The sequence below is a fragment of the Hyla sarda genome, chromosome 2 (assembly GCF_029499605.1).
Source record: "Hyla sarda isolate aHylSar1 chromosome 2, aHylSar1.hap1, whole genome shotgun sequence".
Taxonomy (NCBI): Eukaryota; Metazoa; Chordata; class Amphibia; order Anura; family Hylidae; genus Hyla; species Hyla sarda.
The window spans coordinates 97,923,527-97,942,853 of record NC_079190.1 but is presented as its reverse complement, the minus strand read 5'-3'; the positions used below and the strand labels follow the sequence as shown (position 1 = coordinate 97,942,853).

At 41.2% G+C, this 19,327-nt stretch overlaps 1 protein-coding gene across 7 annotated transcripts in view; it reads left to right on the top strand.

The window, feature by feature from the left end:
- SLC11A2 (solute carrier family 11 member 2) overlaps positions 1-19,327 on the top strand; it is a 122,238-nt gene that overhangs the window by 75,667 nt on the left and 27,244 nt on the right. For all 7 annotated transcript variants that reach the window (XM_056562633.1, XM_056562634.1, XM_056562631.1 and 4 more), the window contains 5 exons: positions 6,290-6,379; positions 7,936-8,055; positions 14,596-14,745; positions 16,265-16,338; positions 17,092-17,245. In XM_056562633.1, coding sequence (XP_056418608.1) covers positions 6,290-6,379; positions 7,936-8,055; positions 14,596-14,745; positions 16,265-16,338; positions 17,092-17,245 — 588 coding nt within the window. The remainder of the gene's footprint in view (positions 1-6,289; positions 6,380-7,935; positions 8,056-14,595; positions 14,746-16,264; positions 16,339-17,091; positions 17,246-19,327) is intronic.

Genomic DNA, 19,327 nt, shown 5'->3' with positions numbered 1-19,327 from the left:
CTTTATGGACGCAACCATTTTTTCAGGTTTGTGGTTTCATTTTTTCATCCTCTGCTTTTAATAGGCTTAACTTTCTATTTTTCTGTTACAGAACAATATGAGGGTTTGTTTTTTGTAGGACCAACTGTAGTTTGTAATGACATCACTCATTTTACCACAAAAACTATGGTAAAACAGAAAATAAAAAAAATTGTTTAGGGCAAAATTTAAACATATGCCTCCATTTGTATTTTTTTACAACCTTTTTCTTTATTATTAATTTGACATTTTTTCAGTAGGGACTATTACCGTATTTATCGGCATGTAACATGCATTTTTTTTAAGCTAAAATTTTTTGCTTAAACTTTATCTGCGTGTTATACGCTGATAAACTCTTTCTGGCCCCGCAAAAGCTGCTGTTCAATATTTAAAGCAGCCGCTTTAAATCCTGTAACTGCAGTGGCTTCTTCGGGGTCAGAGTCCTGCTGTCGCTGCCTGATTTCCTCCCTATCCCCGGCTTTCATATTTACCTGTCCTGGGGTGCACTCCAGCAGGCTCCGGTACTGGCGCTGTCCTGCGCTGTCGCTGTGCGCTGACTAATGACGTCAACACGATATCACTCGTCGTTGTGCAGCGTACAGCAACACCGCCGGAGCCTGCAGGAGCGCGCCCCAGGACAGGTAGATATGAAAGCCATGAATGGGGACGGAATCATGCGGCGGTGGGGCCAGAGTTTATCGGGGGTATACACGCACCCTCATTTTACCAAGGATTATTGGGTAAAGAAAACTTTTTTTACCCACATTTCCTTGGAAAAATTAGGGTGCATGTTATAGGCCGGTGCATGGTATACCCCGATAAATACGGTAATAGCACTCAGTTGCTACTGCAGGTCATTAGCACTGATCAGTAATATGTGCACTCTACTTGACTGAGGCAGGAAGAACAAGAATAGCAGCATGAAAGTTAGTAGGAGACCTCCAGCTGCCATCTTGGCTCATCAAATCCCTGCCATCTCTCTTTGGGGGTCTGATAAGTGCGCCAAAAGCCCCGACAATTGTCATTTTGTGCTTTCAATGCTGTGATCAGCATTGATTGCAGTATCTTAAGGGTTAAATGCCAGACATAACCGTGATCCCTGATGTCCAGCATTAGTAGTGAGTCCCGGCTGCTATCACAGATATAAAGTGAGTCCCTTAGCGTTCCTAGTATGGAAATGTATGTATTGTGTTAGAGGGTTAAGAGGGAAAACGTTTTCGACATAAGTATTCAGACATTTTGCTATGACATACCCCTGTCTATAGAAGGTCTCCCAGCTGAAAATGTATATCCTCCAGCAAACTCTGGCTCTCCTAGTCTCAACAATTGGTGTATGGCATTGTCCCTTACTGAGGTTTATAACCGGGTATTCTCCTATTACTCGGCAGGGCATATATCATTCTCTGATCTTCTACCTCTGGTAAGAGATGTCTTGAACACCACTACGGGATCTCTGACCACTCTGCTCTCGTGTTGTCCTTGGGTTTGGGCCCTCGTCAGTCCTCTAAGGTCTGGAGGATGCATCCTGGCTGGCTGCAGGAGGAGGTGATGCAGATATCATTGCTAGAAGCCCATACTTGTTTTTGGGAACATAATAGGTCCAACCTTAATAAGTTAGTCCAAAGGGATGCATATAAGGCACATGTAAGGGGGGCTTTTATGGCAGGGGTTGCAGGGCAGAGGAGGACTTGGGGTTTTGTTAGCGGAGGTTGTGAGGAACCTTTCCCCCGATACTGAAAGTAAATGTTTGAATGTTCAGAGAGCTCTCTTAATCCTTCAGAAGATTAAAAAAAAAAAAGTGGATAGGGAGGCAGCATTATTTGAATTTGGGGATAAAAATGGTAGGCTGCTGGCGTATTTGGCTAGGGAAAGTAGACCTGTTGCTGCTATACCCTGTATTAGGGGTGCTACTGGGACACTTGAAACTGACCCTGTTATTAATCATGTGTTTAGGGACTTCTATAGTGCTCTCTATACTTTTCAATCACTGAATTTTCTGGCTGGTTTAGTGTCTTTTTTTTTGAAGAGTTTAACGCCCTTAAATATGGCTCTGGCTGCATGGATGGATGCCCCCTTTTCTGATGAAGAAATCTCGAGGGCTATTGCTTCTCTGCAATCAGGAAAGACCCTGGGGCTAGATGGCAGGATTGGTGACTGGTACAGGGCGAATGAGGAGTGGCTAATCCCTATTTTACAGAATCTTTTTAGTGTGGCCCCAGGGACTGGGAGACTCCCCGACTCTGAGAGAGGCCCTTATTGTGGTTCTTCCCAAACCAGGCAAGTATCTGACTCTTAAGGAGAGAAATGGGCCTATAGGAATCAAGTAAAGTAGATATCAAACTTCTGGCTAAAGTATTAGCTAATCAGCTGCGTAGAGTTATAGCCGCTGTCATCCATCCTGACCAGAAGGGTTTTATGCCAGGGAGAGTTACGGATATTAATGTACAAAGACTGCACCTTAAAATAGCAGCATGTAGTTAGCCTGGATGTCTATAAAGCCTTTCATTCTGTGGAATGGCTTTATTTGTGGGGTGTTTTGTGGGCCCTACGGGTTGATCCTTGGTTCCGGGCATGGGTACAGTTGTTATAGTGCTAGGGTGTGCACTAATCTAGAGGTTGGTTTCTGACTCCTTTCAGCTGGTTTTAGGGACGAGGCAGGGGTGCCCCCTGTCTCCTTTTTTGTTTGCCCTGGCAGTCGAGCCCCTGGCTGCGGCTATCCAAGCGTCTACCTGTATTCATGGGGTCCGTAGAGGTTCCTTGGAAGAAAAAGTGTGCAGATGATACTTTGGTTTACTTAACTAATGTCCATGATTCCTTGATGAATTTGGCCTCTTTTCCGGTCTCAGGGTTAATTGGGCCAAGTCTTCCTTGATGCCGCTGTCTGTGACAGCAGGCCATGTTCCATCGCTTCCTCATGGGTTGCAGGAGGTCACTCACTTTAAATATTTGGGAGTGGAGGTTTCTGCTTGTGTGACGGATGTAAGGTTGAATTTGGATCCAGTGTTGTTATCTGTGATAAGGAAATTACAGGCATGGTGCCCTCTACCCCTGTCTCTGGCTGGCAGGATTAATATATTTAAAATGATTTATCTTCCTAAGTTTCTATATCTTTTTCATCTTTCCCCTGTGCTTCCCCCAAGAGATTCTGTACGAGGCTGGGTGGCGCTTTGAGGTCCTTCTATTGGCAGGACAAACATCCGCAACTTGGTCAGACGCTGCTCCAGGTGCCCAAACTGAGGGGTGGCTTAGCTGCTCTTAACATGCAGAATTATTGTCTAGCGTCTCAAATAGTGAATGCTGCCTGGTGGATCGACTTGGATCTGACGAACGCTTCTACTGCTCTAGCGGGAGCTCTCATGGGTTCGTATGAAACTCTGACCAATACCCTGTACAAATATACCCCTACTTCTAGGTTGTTGTCCCCTATTAGAACTGTGGCCGAGGTGTGGTCATTGGTTTCTAGACGCTTTCCACTCCCAGTGCACCTCTGTGGGGAATCCTCATTTTGAGCACCTGCAGGCGTTGGAGGCTGCTGGGTTCTGGAGTGCTCATGGAGTCGAATTTGTTTGGGGAGTTTCATGCTTTCCGTTCATTCCAAGAAATGTGTGACCGCTTCCATCTCCCTCGGAGTGCCCAGTTCAGGTACTTCCAGTTGAGACATGCGCCGGTGGCACAGTTTGGCTCGCTTGCCGTGACCCCGGCCTTTTCTGAAGTGGAGTTGCTTCTGGGTACCGCTGACTTCACTAAGCCTTTGACTCCGGCTTATGCATTACTGCAATTGGCGGGTCCGGATCCATTTCGGTTGGCTTTTGCAAAATGGGCATAGGATCTATGTGATTTGATGGTTAAACAATGGGAAGTTAAGACCTATTACCCCACGGTGGTTAGTGCTAGAGATCTGCTTATTCAGGTTCAGTTCATCCTTCGTTTATATTACACTCTGGTTAGGCTGTCCTGTATGGGTGTCTCCGTCAGTTTTCAGTGTAATGCGGATGTGGACTCTCTTCTACATGCTATGTGGAGTTGTCCTTGTGTAGAGCCATTCTGGAGGGAGGTGCTGCAGTTCTTGACGGACCACTTGGAATTCCCCTATGTGTTTTCCCCTGTTTGTCTGAGTGTTATTGTTGACTTAGCCTCTGGCTCTCATAGGCGCCTACCTATTTGGTTTCTGTTGTTCTGTGCTTGGAAAGTTCTGATTATGGCCTGGAAGGATACTTCCCTGCCCACATTGCACGGTGGTTCAACTTAGTTAACAAATATGTATCGCTGTACAAGACGTTGTACATTAGTCACAAATGCCCCAAGAAATTTGACAAAAATCTGGATGCCCTGGCTCATAATAGGAGAGTCGGTTGTCCCCCCGGAACAAGTTGGTTCTCCAGGGTAGGATGGTTGTCTCTATCCTGGTCAAGGAAGTGGGGGTTACTCCAGGAGTGTGTGTGAGTGTGCATGCTGTCTGTGTCTCTGTTTAGTGTCTTGGTGTCAGCTGGGGTGGATCTCTTCGACTGCCCACTTCAATGGTGATGTACTGCTGCTCATTTGCTCCTGATTGTTGGGGGTGGTGGTCTGTCTTCGGCTGATTTTTTTTTTTTTTCTGTATTGTGTTGCAAAAATTATAAAAGTTTTATAAATCAATACTTTTAAAGAAAATGTATATCCCAAGATGTAAGAGAGCAAAAAACAAGCCATGAGGGGGGAAATAACTGCCTGCAGAGTGCAGAAATATGCACAGAAATGGAAAAGGGTACAAAAATTTCTGCTGTCCTGAATGTTACCAAAAGCACAGTGGCCTCCATAATTCTTAAATGGAAGAGTTTTGGAACAGCTAGGACTCCTTTTTAAAGCTGTCCTTCCTGCAAAACTAAATCATTTGGGGAAAAGCTCCTTGGTAAGAGAGGTGACCAAGAACCTAGTGATCACTCTGGCTGAGCTCCAAAGATTCTGTGTGCAGATAGGAAAAACTTTCAAATGGTCAAGCATCACCGCAGCTCTCCACCAATCTGGGCTTTATGGCAGAGTAGTCAGAAAAAAGCCTCTTCGCATTAAGACACATCAAGGCCTACCTGTGAGAAACAACATTCTATGGTCTGATTAAGGCAAGATTGTAGTTTTTGGCCTCAGTTCTAAGCATCATGTCTGTAGGAAACCAGGCACTGCTTAGCATCCCGATAGTGAAGCATGTGATGGCAGTATCAGGCTGTGGGGTGTTAATCTGCGGCTAGGGAGACTGGTCAGGGTTGACGGAAAGCTGAATGGAGCAAAGTATACTAAAAGAAAACCTGCTTCAGAGTGCTCTGGGCCTCAGACTGAGCCAAAGGGTCACATTCCAACAAGACAATGGGGAGATTTAGCAAAACCTGTGCAAAGGAAAAGTGAAGCAGTTGCCCATAGAAACCAATCAGATCGCTTCTTTTATTTTTTGGAGGCCTTTTTGCTCTTCCTCTCCACCTTTTGATAAATTTCCCCAATGACCCTAAGCCCACAGCCAAAGGAATGGTTTAGGGACAACTCTGTAAATGTCCATGAGTGCCCCAGTCTTGACTTGAGCTCAATTGAACCTCTCTAGAGAGACCTTAAAATGGCTGTCCATCCACCGTCCCTAGAGCTTGAGCGGCTCTGCCATCTAAGTGCTGAATAAAGGGTCCGAATACTTATGTTTCACAATATTTATTTTTATTTTTCAATAAATGAGCTAAGATTTGTAACATTCTGTTTTCACTTTTATTAATGGCTATTGAATGCAGAATGATTGGGGGGGGGGGGTCATTTTTATTTTAGTGCAACTTTGCAACATAATAGAATGTGAAAAAGAATGTTAAAGTCTGAAGACTTTTTAATGGATTGTAACTTGTTTACGGCTTTTGTAATGTTAAGTTGCCCTTAACTAATGGGTATAGTCTAGCTGCTATCGTGTCAGTTCTTATACACACACAGACAGATCCTGTTCACCTTTCATCTATATATCACACCTTCATAAGCAGTAGTACGGGGACATTACAGAGCATTACAATGTGCCCTTAGCTGTGAATTCAACAATTCAGCACTGGGTTGAGACCGAATACTCACAGTAAATTCTCGATCTTCACTCAGTCTTCCTCTTATTTCCCTTCTCGCACCCCCCCCCCCCCTCCCCCATAGACTTGTATGGACAGTATGTTAACTGCTCCTTCAGTAAATTCTTAGTCCACCCTGTTAAGATAGTTTAAAAGTTTGTTAAAAGTTTTTTGCTAAGCATCTAATGCTAAATCTTTTTTTTTTTTTCCTTTCTAAGCATACACAGTGTTTTAATCAGAGCAACAGCAGCCAAGGTCTTTTATTTCCCAACAATACAGACAGTTTAAATGTGGATATTTACAAGGGGGTGAGTATATCTTTAAATGTATGAGACAAAAAGCAAAAGGGACGCTTTCTTTTGTATTATCACCAAACAACATGAGCGAATATGTGCCACAAATAAACCGATTGGATGTGCACTAACTTTAAAGGGGTACTCTGGTGGAAAACTTTTTTTTTTTAAATCAACTGGTGCCAGAAAGTTAAACAGATTTGTAAATGAATTCTATTTAAAAAATGTTTACCCTTCCAGTACTTATTAGCAGCTGTATGTTACAGAGGGAATTCTTTTTCTTTTTTTAATTTCTTCTTTGTCTTGTCCACAGTGCTCTCTGCTGTCACCTGCTGCCCGTATCAGGAACTGTCCAGAGCAGGAGAAAATCCCCCTAGCAAACCTGTGCTGCTCTGGACAGTTCCTGACACGGACAGAGGTGTCAGCAGAGAGCACTGTGGACAAGACAAAAAAGAAATTAAAAAATAAAAGAATTTCCTCTGTAGCATATGTAGCTGCTGAAAAGTACTGAAAGGATTAAGATTTTTTAATAGAAGTAATTTACAAATCTGTTTAACTTTCTGGTAGTAGTTCATAAAAAAAAAAAATAAAAAAATTCCACTGGAGTACCAAGCAAGTAAAGGGAACCAAGCAGCATATATTAATATATAATATAATATAAATTTTTATATATATATATATATATATATATATATATATATATATATAATGCTTGACAATGTGGTATATATGCTAAAATCTTTATCCTCGCCATCCCAGGGGACGTTTTTGCCCACAGGGATGTTGAAGATATGAAGTTATAAAGTTTTGCAATGTAGACACAACATCAGTTAAGTGTTCTGTAAGGCTGTGTCCACATTCCGGAGACTGCGGTCTCTCCATCCCTGGGGACCGCACGGGAATGCGCCATTTTCTAGACGGCTATGCATTCCGCGCGAAGTCCGCAGAATCGGAATTTCCATGGCAGAAATCTGGCACGGAAATTCCCCCGTGTGCACAGCAGAATCCTGTTAAATTCAACAGGCCTCTGGAATCTCTGTGCGTAATTCTGCACAGAAATTCTGAGGTGTGAACATAGCCTAAGGGTGGAACGCCTTGTGGAGTCACCCAACCAGGGAGAGAAGGAAAATGCTACTGAAGTGGATGTAAAATACCACAGGAAAAACATTTTGAGAGAGTCAGTACATCTGACTTCAGGCTTAAAAAAAAACAGTTTGCACAAAAATGTGCAACAACTTTAAGTTTTGACAGTTTTAAATTTATTCTAGAGCGTGGCACAAGGGCGGCTGCTGAAGTCCCTGATTTATTAAGAGGTGGGCACCTCTTAATAAATCATGGGAACGGAAAGCCAGTGGCATTTTGCATAAATTCCCCATTGTTTAAGTTGTGTTTTGTTGTTTTTTATTTTTATTATTCTTGTAATAAAACCATATTGATTAACCACAAACCTGCCCAGCTTTCTGCATGAATTTCAGGGACCTTTAAAATGTATTTTGCTTAGCATGTTCTCTGCAGGAAAGAACAAAGGGCAGCATTTCTTTTTGAGTTACCTGTGGTTTCTTTTCTTCCAGGGTGTCATTTTAGGATGCTATTTTGGACCTGCTGCTCTCTATATTTGGGCAATAGGGATATTGGCTGCAGGTCAAAGCTCAACTATGACTGGCACTTACTCTGGACAGTTTGTCATGGAGGTAGGATTTCTGTGATATTCCATTCATTTATTATCTACAACAAAAAAATAATCTTATTCTGTCTGCAGTGTATGCACTACCCATTTTTTATTTTTTTATTTTTATTTTTATTTTTTTTTGGAGACTGAACACTGAACAGAATTTTGAAAAAAGTTGTCACCCGCAGACTCTGTAAATGGAAGTAGCCATAAGACTAATATAGGGCTCTTGGCAGTTTAACCACCACAAATCAGAAATTAATGGCATTCTTATAATAGTGAATGCCTTTAAAATTTTAACACTGCTTTTATCTGTTAAATCTAAAACTTCAAAGTGGATAACCTGATAAAAACATCCGCACAGCTTGAAATGGTTGTATTAAGGGAACAATGGATTGTATTCTCAAAGTCCCATAACATTTAGCATTCTTTGAGACCCTAGTCAGCCCGGTATACATGTTAACGTCTTCCACAACAGTTGGTGTCAGGATACCGCAACACATAGTGAAAAGGTTTGTTTGCAGAGTTACAGACTTTGTTGCACAATATAAAAAAAAAAAACAGTGGCATAGATTTATTAATTTGAGATAAAAATGTACAGATTTACAACCAAGGGCAGCCAATCATCTATTTCTAAGAAACTTAAGCTGAGCTGTGATTGGTTATCATCTGTCTTAGACAAAACTCACACATTTGTGTTTAAAATACAGTCATGGCCGTAAATGTTGGCACCCCTGAAATGTTTCAAGAAAATGAAATATTTCTCACAGAAAAGGATTGCAGTAACACATGTTTTGCTATACACATGTTTATTCCCTTTGTGTGTATTGGCACCCTTTCGAAATTGTGGATAAATAAGATTGTTTCAAGCATGAGATGCTCCTTTTAAACTCGCCTTGTGCAAGTAACAGGTGTGGGCAATATAAAAATCACACCTGAAAGCAGATAAAAAGGAGAAAAGGAGAGAAGTTCACTTAGTCTTTGCATTGTGTGTCTGCGTGTGCCACACTAAGCATGGACTACAGAAAGAGGAGGAGAGAACTGTCTTGAGGACTTAAGAACCAAAATTGTGGAAAAATATCAATAATCTCAAGGTTACAAGTCTATCTCCAGAGATCTAGATTTGCCTTTGTCCACAGTGCGCATAATTATCAAGAAGTTTGCAACCCATGGCACTGTAGCTAATCTCTCTGGGCATGGACGGAAGAGAAAAATTGATGAAAGGTGTCAATGCAGGATAATCCGGATGGTGGATAAGCAGCCCCAAACAAGTTCCAAAGATATTCAAGCTGTCCTGCAGGCTCAGGGAGCATCAGTGTCAGCGCAAACTATCCGTCAACATTTACATGAAATGAAAAACTCTATGGCAGGAGACCCAGGAGGACCCCACTGTTGACACAGAGACATAAAAAAGCGACTATATTTTGCCAAAATGAACTTGAGTAAGCCAAAATCCTTCTGGGAAAACGTCTTGTGGACAGATGAGAACAAGATAGAGCTTTTTGGTAAAGCACATCATTCTACTGTTTACCGAAAACGTAACGAGGCCTTCAAAGAAAAGAACACTGTACCTACAGTGAAATATGGTGGAGGTTCAATGATGCTTTGGGGTTGTTCTTCCACCACCGGCACTGGGTGCCTTGAATGTGTGCAAGGCATCATGAAATCTGAGGAACACCAACGGATTTTGGGTTGCATTGTACAACCAGTGTCAGAAAGCTGGGTTTGTGTCCGAGATCTTGGGTCTTCAAGCAGGACAGTGACCCCAAACATATGTCAAAAAGCACCCAGAAATGGATGGCAACAAAGCGCTGGAGAGTTCTGAAGTGGCCAGCAATGAGTCCAGATCTAAATCCCATTGATTGCCTGTGGAGAGATCTTAAAATTGCTGTTGGGGAAAAGGAGACCTGGAGCAGTTTGCAAAGGAAGAGTGGTCCAACATTCCGGCTGAGAGGTGTAAGAAGCTTATTGATGGTTATAGGAAGCGACTGATTTCAGTTATTTTTTCCAAAGGGTGTGCAACCAAACATTAAGTTAAGGGTGCCAATAATTTTGTGCAGCCCTTTTTTGGAGTTTGGTGTGACATTATGTCCAATTTGCTTTTTTTCCTCTCTTTTTTTGGTTTAGTTCCAATACACACAAAGGGAATAAACAAAACTGCAATCCTTTTCTGTGAGAAATACTTTAATTCTCTTGAAAAATTTCAGGGGTGCCAACATTTACGGCCATGACTGCAAATAAATACATTGTGCATTTTAACTCCCATATTGAAGTCATCAAGGAAAATCTGCAAAAAATCTTCCGCGTATTAACAACCAAAATTTTAATTCAGCAGATTTAAAACTGCACCCCAGATGTACCCATGTGGATTTTGTCCACATTTTATTACACGAGTAGTTGAGGTTTTTAAAATCTCATCCGCTTTGCAGCGACTGAAAAGCAACTGAATTTTTTTTTAATACACTACCCATGGCCATAGCCTATTCAGCTATATTCTTTAACCCCTTCCCGCAGAATGTCATATATAAACGCCGGGTTGTGCAGTGCGTTCGCGCATCCCGGCGTTTATATATGCCATTCAGTTAACCCGGCGATGCGCAGCATCGCACGGGTTAACTGGCAGAAGTCCCGCTGTTTCCATCAGGGGACAACTTCTGCTTCACCCCCAGGACCATCCATTGATGGTCCTGGTCAGCGATCACTGTGATTGGTCCCTGTGGACCAATCACAGTGATCTGGGGTGAAAGTTCAGATCCCCCGCACTGCCCGCCCCTGGAAGTCGGGCAGAACGGGGGACGATGGCTGCGGGGGACCTGCGGCATAGGAGGGGAACATCAGGGGACCGGCGGACTTACCTGGCGGGACCGAGGAGCAGCGCGAGACCGGCCACGTGGAGGAGCAGCGACGGGACCGGCAGGTAAGTACATGGTCCTCAGAAGCAGCAGTGAAGATCTTCACTGCTGCTTCTAGGAGTCTGAAAACTACAACTTCCAGCATGCCTAGACAGCCTTTGGCTGTCTGGGCATGCTGGGAGTTGTAGTTTTGCAACATCTGGAGGGCCCCAGTTTGGAGACCATTGTATAATGGTCTCCAATCTGTGCTCTTCCAGCTGTTGCAAAACTACAACTCCCAGTATGCACTGACTGTCCAGGCATGCTGGGAGTTTTAGTTCAGCAACATCTGGCCCTTCAGATGTTGCCGAACTACAACTCCCAGCATGCCCTTCAGCTGTCTGGGCATGCTGGGAGTTGTAGTTTTGCAACAACTGGAGACACACTGGTTGGGAAACATTGTCTGTTTCTAACTCAGTGTTTCCTAACCTGTGTGCCTCCAGCTGTTGCAAAACTATAACTCCCAGCATGCACTAACAGACCATGTATGCTGGGAGTTGTGGTTTTGCAACAGCTGGTGCACCCCCCCCCCCCCCCCCCCCCTGTGAATGTACAGGGTACATTCACATGGGCGAGGCTTTTACAGTGGGTTTCTCGCATCTTGAGATGCAGCAAATTTTGCGCTGGGAAACTCGCTGTAATCCCCCGCCCATGTGACTGTACCCTAAAAACACTACACTACACTAACACAAAATAAAATAAAAAGTTAAAAACACTACATATACACATACCCTTACACAGCCCCCCTCCCCCAATGAGAACGTCCGGTACGCCACTGTTTCCAAAGCAGAGCCTCCAGCTGTTGAAAAACAACAACTCCCAGTATTGCCGGACAGCCGTTGACTGTCCACGCATGCTGGGAGTTTTACAACAGCTGGAGGCACCCTGTTTGGGAATCACTGGCGTAGAATACCCCTATGTCCACCCCTATGCAAATCCCTAATTTAGGCCTCAAATGCACATGGCGCTCTCACTTTGGAGCCCTGTCGTATTTCAAGGCAACGGTTTAGGGCGACATATGGGGTATCGCCGTACTCGGGAGAAATTACGTTATAAGGTTTGGGGGGCTTTTTCTTCTTTAACCCTTCATGAAAAGGAAATGTTGGGGTCTACACCAGAATGTTAGTGTAAAAAAATTAAATTTTTTACACTAACATGCTGATGTTGCCCTATACTTTACATTTTCACAAGAGGTAAAAGGGAAAAAAGCCCCACAAAATTTGTAACGCAATTTCTCCCGACTACAGAGATACCCCATATGTGAGCGCAAAGTGCTCTGGGGGCGCACAACAAGGCCCAGAAGGGAGAGTGCACCATGTACATTTGAGGTGATTTGCACAGGGGTGGCTGATTGTTACAGCGGTTTTGACAAACGCAAAAAAAAAAAAAACCCCACATGTGACCCCATTTGGGAAACTACACCCCTCACGGAATGTAATGAGGGGTGCAGTGAGAATTTACCCCCCACAGGTGTCTGACGGATCTTTGGAACAGTGGTCCGTGAAAATGAAAACTTGTACAGCCCACTGTTTCAAAGATCTATCAGACACCAGTGGGGGGCAAATGCTCACTGTACCCCTTGTTACGTTCCTCAAGGGGTCTCGTTTCCAAAATGGTATGCCATGTGGTTTTTTTTTGCTGTTCTGGCACCAGAGGGGCTTCCTAAATGCGATATGCCCCCCGAGCAAAATTTGTTCTCAAAAAGCCAAATATGACTCCTTCTCTTCTGAGCATTGTAGTTCGCCCATAGTGCACTTCAGGTCAACTTATGGGGTACCTCCATACTCAGAAGAGAAGGGGTTACAAATATTGGGGGGTATTTCCTGCTATTAACCCTTGCAAAAATGTGAAATTTGGGGGGAAACACACATTTTAGTGGAATTTTTTTTTTTTTACATATGCAAAAGTCGTGAAACACCTGTGGGGTAATAAGGCTCACTTTATTCCTTATTACATTCCTCAAGGGGTCTAGTTTCCAAAATGGTATGCCATGTTTTTTTTTTTTGCTGTTCTGGCACCATAGGGGCTTCCTAAATGAGACATGCCCCCCGAGCAAAATTTGCTCTCAAAAAGCCAAATATGACTCCTTGTCTTCTGAGCATTGTAGTTCGCCCATAGTACACTTCAGGTTAACTTATGGGGTACCTCCATACTCAGAAGAGAAGGGGTTACAAATATTGGGGGGTATTTCCTGCTATTAACCCTTGGAAAAATTTGAAATTTGGGGGGAAACACACATTTTAGTGAAAAAAAATAATTTTTTTTTACATATGCAAAAGTCGTGAAACACCTGTGGGGTAATAAGGCTCACTTTATTCCTTATTACATTCCTCAAGGGGTCTAGTTTCCAAAATGGTATGCCATGTGTTTTTTTTTTTTGCTGTTCTGGCACCATAGGGGCTTCCTAAATGAGACATGCCCCCCGAGCAAAATTTGCTCTCAAAAAGCCAAATATGACTCCTTGTCTTCTGAGCATTGTAGTTCGCCCATAGTACACTTCAGGTTAACTTATGGGGTACCTCCATATTCAGAAGAGAAGGGGTTACAAATATTGGGGGGTATTTCCTGCTATTAACCCTTGGAAAAATTTGAAATTTGGGGGGAAACACACATTTTAGTGAAAAAAAATATTTTTTTTTTTACATATGCAAAAGTCGTGAAACACCTGTGGGGTATTAAGGCTCACTTTATTCCTTGTTATGTTCCTCAAGGGGTCTAGTTTCCAAAATGGTATGCCATGTGAGGGTTTTTTGCTGTTCTGGCACCATAGGGGCTTCCTAAATGCAACATGCCCCCCAAAAACCATTTCAGAAAAACGTACTCTCCAAAATCCCCTTGTCGCTCTTTCCCTTCTGAGCCCTCTACTGCGCCCGCCGAACACTTTACATAGACATATGAGGTATGTGCTTACTCGAGAGAAATTGGGCTACAAATATAAGTATAAATTTTCTCCTTTTACCCCTTGTAAAAATTCAAAAATTGGGTCTACAAGAACATGCGAGTGTAAAAAATGAAGATTGTGAATTTTCTCCTTCACTTTGCTTCTATTCCTGTGAAACACCTAAAGGGTTAAAATGATGACTGAATGTCATTTTGAATACTTTGGGGGGTGCAGTTTTTATAATGGGGTCTTTTGTGGGGTATTTCTAATATGAAGACCCTTCAAATCCACTTCAAACCTGAACTGGTCCCTGAAAAATAGTGAGTTTGAAAATTTTGTGAAAAATTGGAAAATTGCTGCTGAACTTTGAAGCCCTCTGGTGTCTTCCAAAAGTAAAAACTCGTCACTTTTATGATGCAGACATAAAGTAGACATATTGTATATGTGAATAAAAAATTTTTTTATTTGTAATATACATTTTCCTTACAAGCAGAGAGCTTCAAAGTTAGAAAAATGCAAAATTTTCAAATTTTTCATCAAATTTTAGGATTTTTCACAAGGAAAGGATGCAAGTTACCATAAAATTTTACCACCACGTTAAAGTAGAATATGTCACGAAAAAACAATCTCGGAATCAGAATGATAACTAAAAGCATTCCAGGGTTATTAATGTTTAAAGTGACAGTGGTCAGATGTGCAAAAAACGCTCTGGTCCTTAAGGCCAAAATGGGCTTGGTCCTGAAGGGGTTAATAGCTTTATTATTGAATGTTGCTGCTTTTTGTTTTATAGGGTTTCCTGAACCTGAAGTGGTCCCGCTTTGCCAGGGTTGTCCTTACTCGATCTGTTGCAATTATTCCCACTTTACTTGTTGCGGTCTTCCAAGATGTTGAGCACCTAACTGGCATGAATGACTTCCTCAATGTTCTTATGAGTCTACAGGTGAGATGACATCTGCTACATCGTGTTGTAATCTCATACTAAATTATATGTTCCAACATTCTAAAAAGTTAAGGATTCTTATATGAAAATATATTTGGCATAATACTTGTTTGGTATAGCCACAGGTATAACCTCAAATGATCCTCTCAGATAAATTACTGATCAAATTATTTTACTTTTCTGGCTAAAATTTTCTTTAAAAAATGTTCTTAAACCTCTAGAAATCATTACGGTAATTGGTGGACCAGTTAGTAATCATAAGTAAACTTTATAAACAAAAGTTCCTCTCCAGTCTTTATTTTTCTTTTACATAATTCTTTATTTTTTTGGGACAATCCATCATATAGAAGGTGCATAGTAGCAATAAAGGAACATGGAAAAATGCTACATAAAACAAAACCAGGTACCTAAATGCATCAGAAGCATTTACCCACACAACCAAATCAGTGTCTACTAAAGGGAGACTAGAAGAAAGGAAGGTAGATGAGCAGAAGAAGGAAAAAGGAGATAAGCAAGGAATTAAAAAACAAGAGGCAGAAAGGGATGTGCAGACACAGAAAGAAAAACAAGACACATTATTAAAGGGGTACTCCAGTGGAAAACATTTTTTATGTTAATGAACTGATGACAAAGTTAAACAGATTTACAAATTGCTTCTATGAAAACATCTTAACCCTTCCAGTTTTTATCAGCTGCTACATATGACAGAGGAAGTTTCTTTTTGAATTTTCTTTCTGTCAGACCACAGTGCTCTCTGCTGACACCTCTGTCCATGTCAGGAACTGTTCAGAGCAGGAGAGGTTTGCCATGGGGATTTGCTCCTACTCTGGACAGTTCCTGACATGGACAGAGGTGTCAGCAGAGAGCATTTGTGGTCAGACAAAGGAAATTCAAAAAGAAAAGAACTTCCTGTGAAGCATACAGAAGCTTATAAGTACTAGAAGGAAAAAATATTTTTTAATGGAAAAATTTACAAATCTGTTTAACTTTCTGGCACCAGTTGATCTAAAAAAAAAATATGTTTTCCAGTGAAGTACCCCTTTAATTATTTAACAAAACCTTCAAAACAGAAAAATATAGTCCAGGATTGATTGTCTTCATGAGCCTATATTCCTGTTGAATGATTTGAACACCTACTGGAATTAATCTCACAATAAATTGTTTTGGTTCTGAAGTCCAGAGGAGGTCCAACCTGCTACTTGATGTGAGTCCATCCTATAAAGTGGCCATTCACTGCAACATGAATAGTAAGATTCAATAATAGTTTTTTGCCACACTCATCTGTCCATAAAATCAATAATGTATAACCCATAATGGTGCTCCTTCATGCTATGCTAGCAGACGCAGCTAGTGCTTGCGGATGTGAACTACAGGCAGGTCCAAGAGAATTACAAAGAGTAGTGGCCTGTGCTGGAAAATTGTCACTATAACCTAAATGTAACCGTGTCTCTTAGTCATTGTTTCGGTGTATTTGTTTTTTTTATTGGGCTGACTTATTTATTTTTCTTTTCTTTTTAAGCTTCCATTTGCTTTAATTCCAGTACTGACCTTTACTAGTCTTCCGTCTGTGATGAACGACTTTGCAAATGGATTGTAAGTATAAAAATCGTGATGTTCAGTGTGCAATATTATAATTTATATTTGAACATATTGTGAAGCTGACCAACAAATAGTAGTTTTTTTTCTACCTGCATAGCATAAACAGAATTTGATGCTCAACAAATATTGCAGCCTTCTCAAATAGCTGATCATTGGGGTTACTTTGAGTTGGACCTCTGCTGATTGAGTATTGATGGCCTTACTACTTTAGAGCAGTTGTATGAGATGAGTGAAAACATGGCTGTATTCTTCTAGAACTAGCATCATCTTTGATTTAAAAAATGATACCGGTCTCTTAGCTTATCGCTGTTTGCAAAGTTATAAAATGATGTTTTTCTTCCAAGCTTGGCATGCATTCAATACTTCCCTCACCCCTCTCCACTCTGCATGATTTATTTTCATACCTAGGTGCTGGAAGCTGAACAGGGACGGGTGGAGAAAGGAGGAAGTGTCTGTGCTGCAACTCAAAAACATGACTTCATAACTTTACAAACAGCCATTGGCTGACAGACCGCTATTATTTGTGTTATCTCCAGCTATCTACCATTGTCTGCAGCTCTTTGCATGACTGATTCCTTTTAAAGGGCACAAAGTAGCACAACCCATGCACAGGTGTGGTGCCATGTTTTTTAATCCCACACAATCCCTCTAAGTACCTATTAAGTGTTAGAATTTATATTGTTTTTCATCATCTTGAACCATACATATGCTTATAATGTGTATTTGCTTTTGCTTTTCTTACTACAGGGGGTGGAAGATCGCGGGTGGTATCCTTATACTAATAATATGCAGCATAAACATATACTTTGTGGTGGTGTATGTGACTGCTCTTGGTTATCTAGCATTGTATATTGGAGCAGCCATCTTGTCCGTTGCCTATCTATGCTTTGTAGGATATTTGGTAAGTGTGGTAACCCTAGTTCATTATATGACCCTTTACCTTTCAACCCTATGGCATCTTTTTTATTATTTAAGAAAATACAATGGTGATGGAGACAATAATATTACCAATCACATTTATCACAGAATAGGTTATAAATGAGTGATTGCTGGGGGTCTAAATGCAGACCCCCCCCCACCTCCACCAATCAAGAGAACAGAGTACCCCAATTGCCCTATGTGAATGGAGTTGCAGTGCTCTTTCTTGGCCACTGTTCCATTCATTGTCTGTAGGACTGACAGTAATTGTAGAGCGTGATCTTTTAGTCCCAGTGCGGTAAATGGAGCAAGAACACTACCGCTTCATTTTCAAAGAACACTTAGTGGCCACTGTTCTCTTGATTTAATGACACACTAAAGAAAATATGGCCCCCATTACTTAATGCTAAATTTCTTAAAGGGGTACTCCGATGGAAAACTTTTTTTTTTTTTTTTTTTAAATCAACTGAGCCAGAAAGTTAAACAGATTTGTAAATTACTTCTATTAAAAATCTTAATCCTTCCAGTACTTATTAACTGCTGAATACTACAGAGGAAATTCTTTTCTTTTTGGAACACAGAGCTCTCTGCTGACATCACAAGCACAGTGCTCTCTGCTGACATATCTGTCCATTTTAGGAACTGTCCAGAGCAGCATATGTTTGCAATGGGGATTTTCTCCTACTCTGGAGAGTTCTTAAAATGGACAGATATGTCAGCAGAGAGCACTGTGCTTGTGATGTCAGCAGAGAGCTCTGTGTTCCAAAAAGAAAAGAATTTCCTCTGTAGTATTCAGCAGCTAATAAGTACTAGAAGGATTAAGATTTTTTAATAGAAGTCATTTACAAATCTGTTTAACTTTTTGGAACCAGTTGATTTAAAAAAAGCTTTCCCCTGGCTGCACCAATTTCAATAAGTTATATCTCTTTGTATACCTATACTTTTACCCAGTGTATTGGGTTTAGTGCTGGTGAACAATTTGTCAGTTTCCCTTTAATGAAACTGCCTTTGCAGAGGTATAGCATGGGAGGTATAAACCTAGCACAAAGTTGTTGTAAATTTTAGCTCAAACACCCTTTGCTCAAAGATGTATTTTTTTTTTGTTTAACGCCAACAGCCGGGATAAATTGTTTAACATGTTGCAGATATCGGGTGTACCCCCTTGCTGCCTGGGACTTTACGCACATATGCTTTTGGCATAGCATTGTACAGTGAATGCAATCTAATGATTTCACATAAAAGACCCCCCATGGAGCCTTAAAAAAGTGTAAAAGCCCCTCCCCTTGTAAGAAAATTAAAATCACTTTTTTCCCATTTTACTACTCCACCCCCCCCCCCCCCCCACAAAAAATAATTATATAAAAATTTATAAATATATTTGGTATTGCCTCATGCGCAGTCATCCATCCTATTAAAATTACTGTTTATGATCCCACATGGTGAACACTTAGGCGTAATAAAATACTAAACACAAAAGATGCTGTTTTTTGGCCACATCGTCAGAAAAAAAATATATGAAAAGTGATCAAAAAGTCTTTATCAAGGGAGTGAGGCTAAAGTCAGCTGGGCTGACAAAACGTCAGTATATGACTGGCTAGATTGTGAACCATTTTAATCAGCAGATGCTACTAAAACTGCTAAGCAACTCACTATATAGATTCTATCATGAGCAGCCTTAAAGGGGTACTCCGGTGAACACCTTTTTTTTTTTTTTTTTTTTTTAAATCAACTGATGGAAAGATAAACAGATTTGTAAATTACTTCTATTAAAAAAATCTTAATCCTTTCAGTACTTATCAGCTGCTGTGTACTGCAGAGGAAATTCTTTTCTTTTTGGATTTCTTTTCTGTCTGTCCACAGTGCTTTCTGCTGACACCACTGTCCATTTTAGAAACTGTCCAATGTAGAAGAAAATCCCCATAGCAAACATTTGCTGCTCTGGACCGTTCCTAAAATGGACAGTTCCAAAAAGAAATGAATTTCCTCTGTAGTATTCAGCAGCTAATAAGTACTCGAAGGATTAAAGGGGTATTCCAGGCAAAACTTTTTTTTCTTATATCAACTG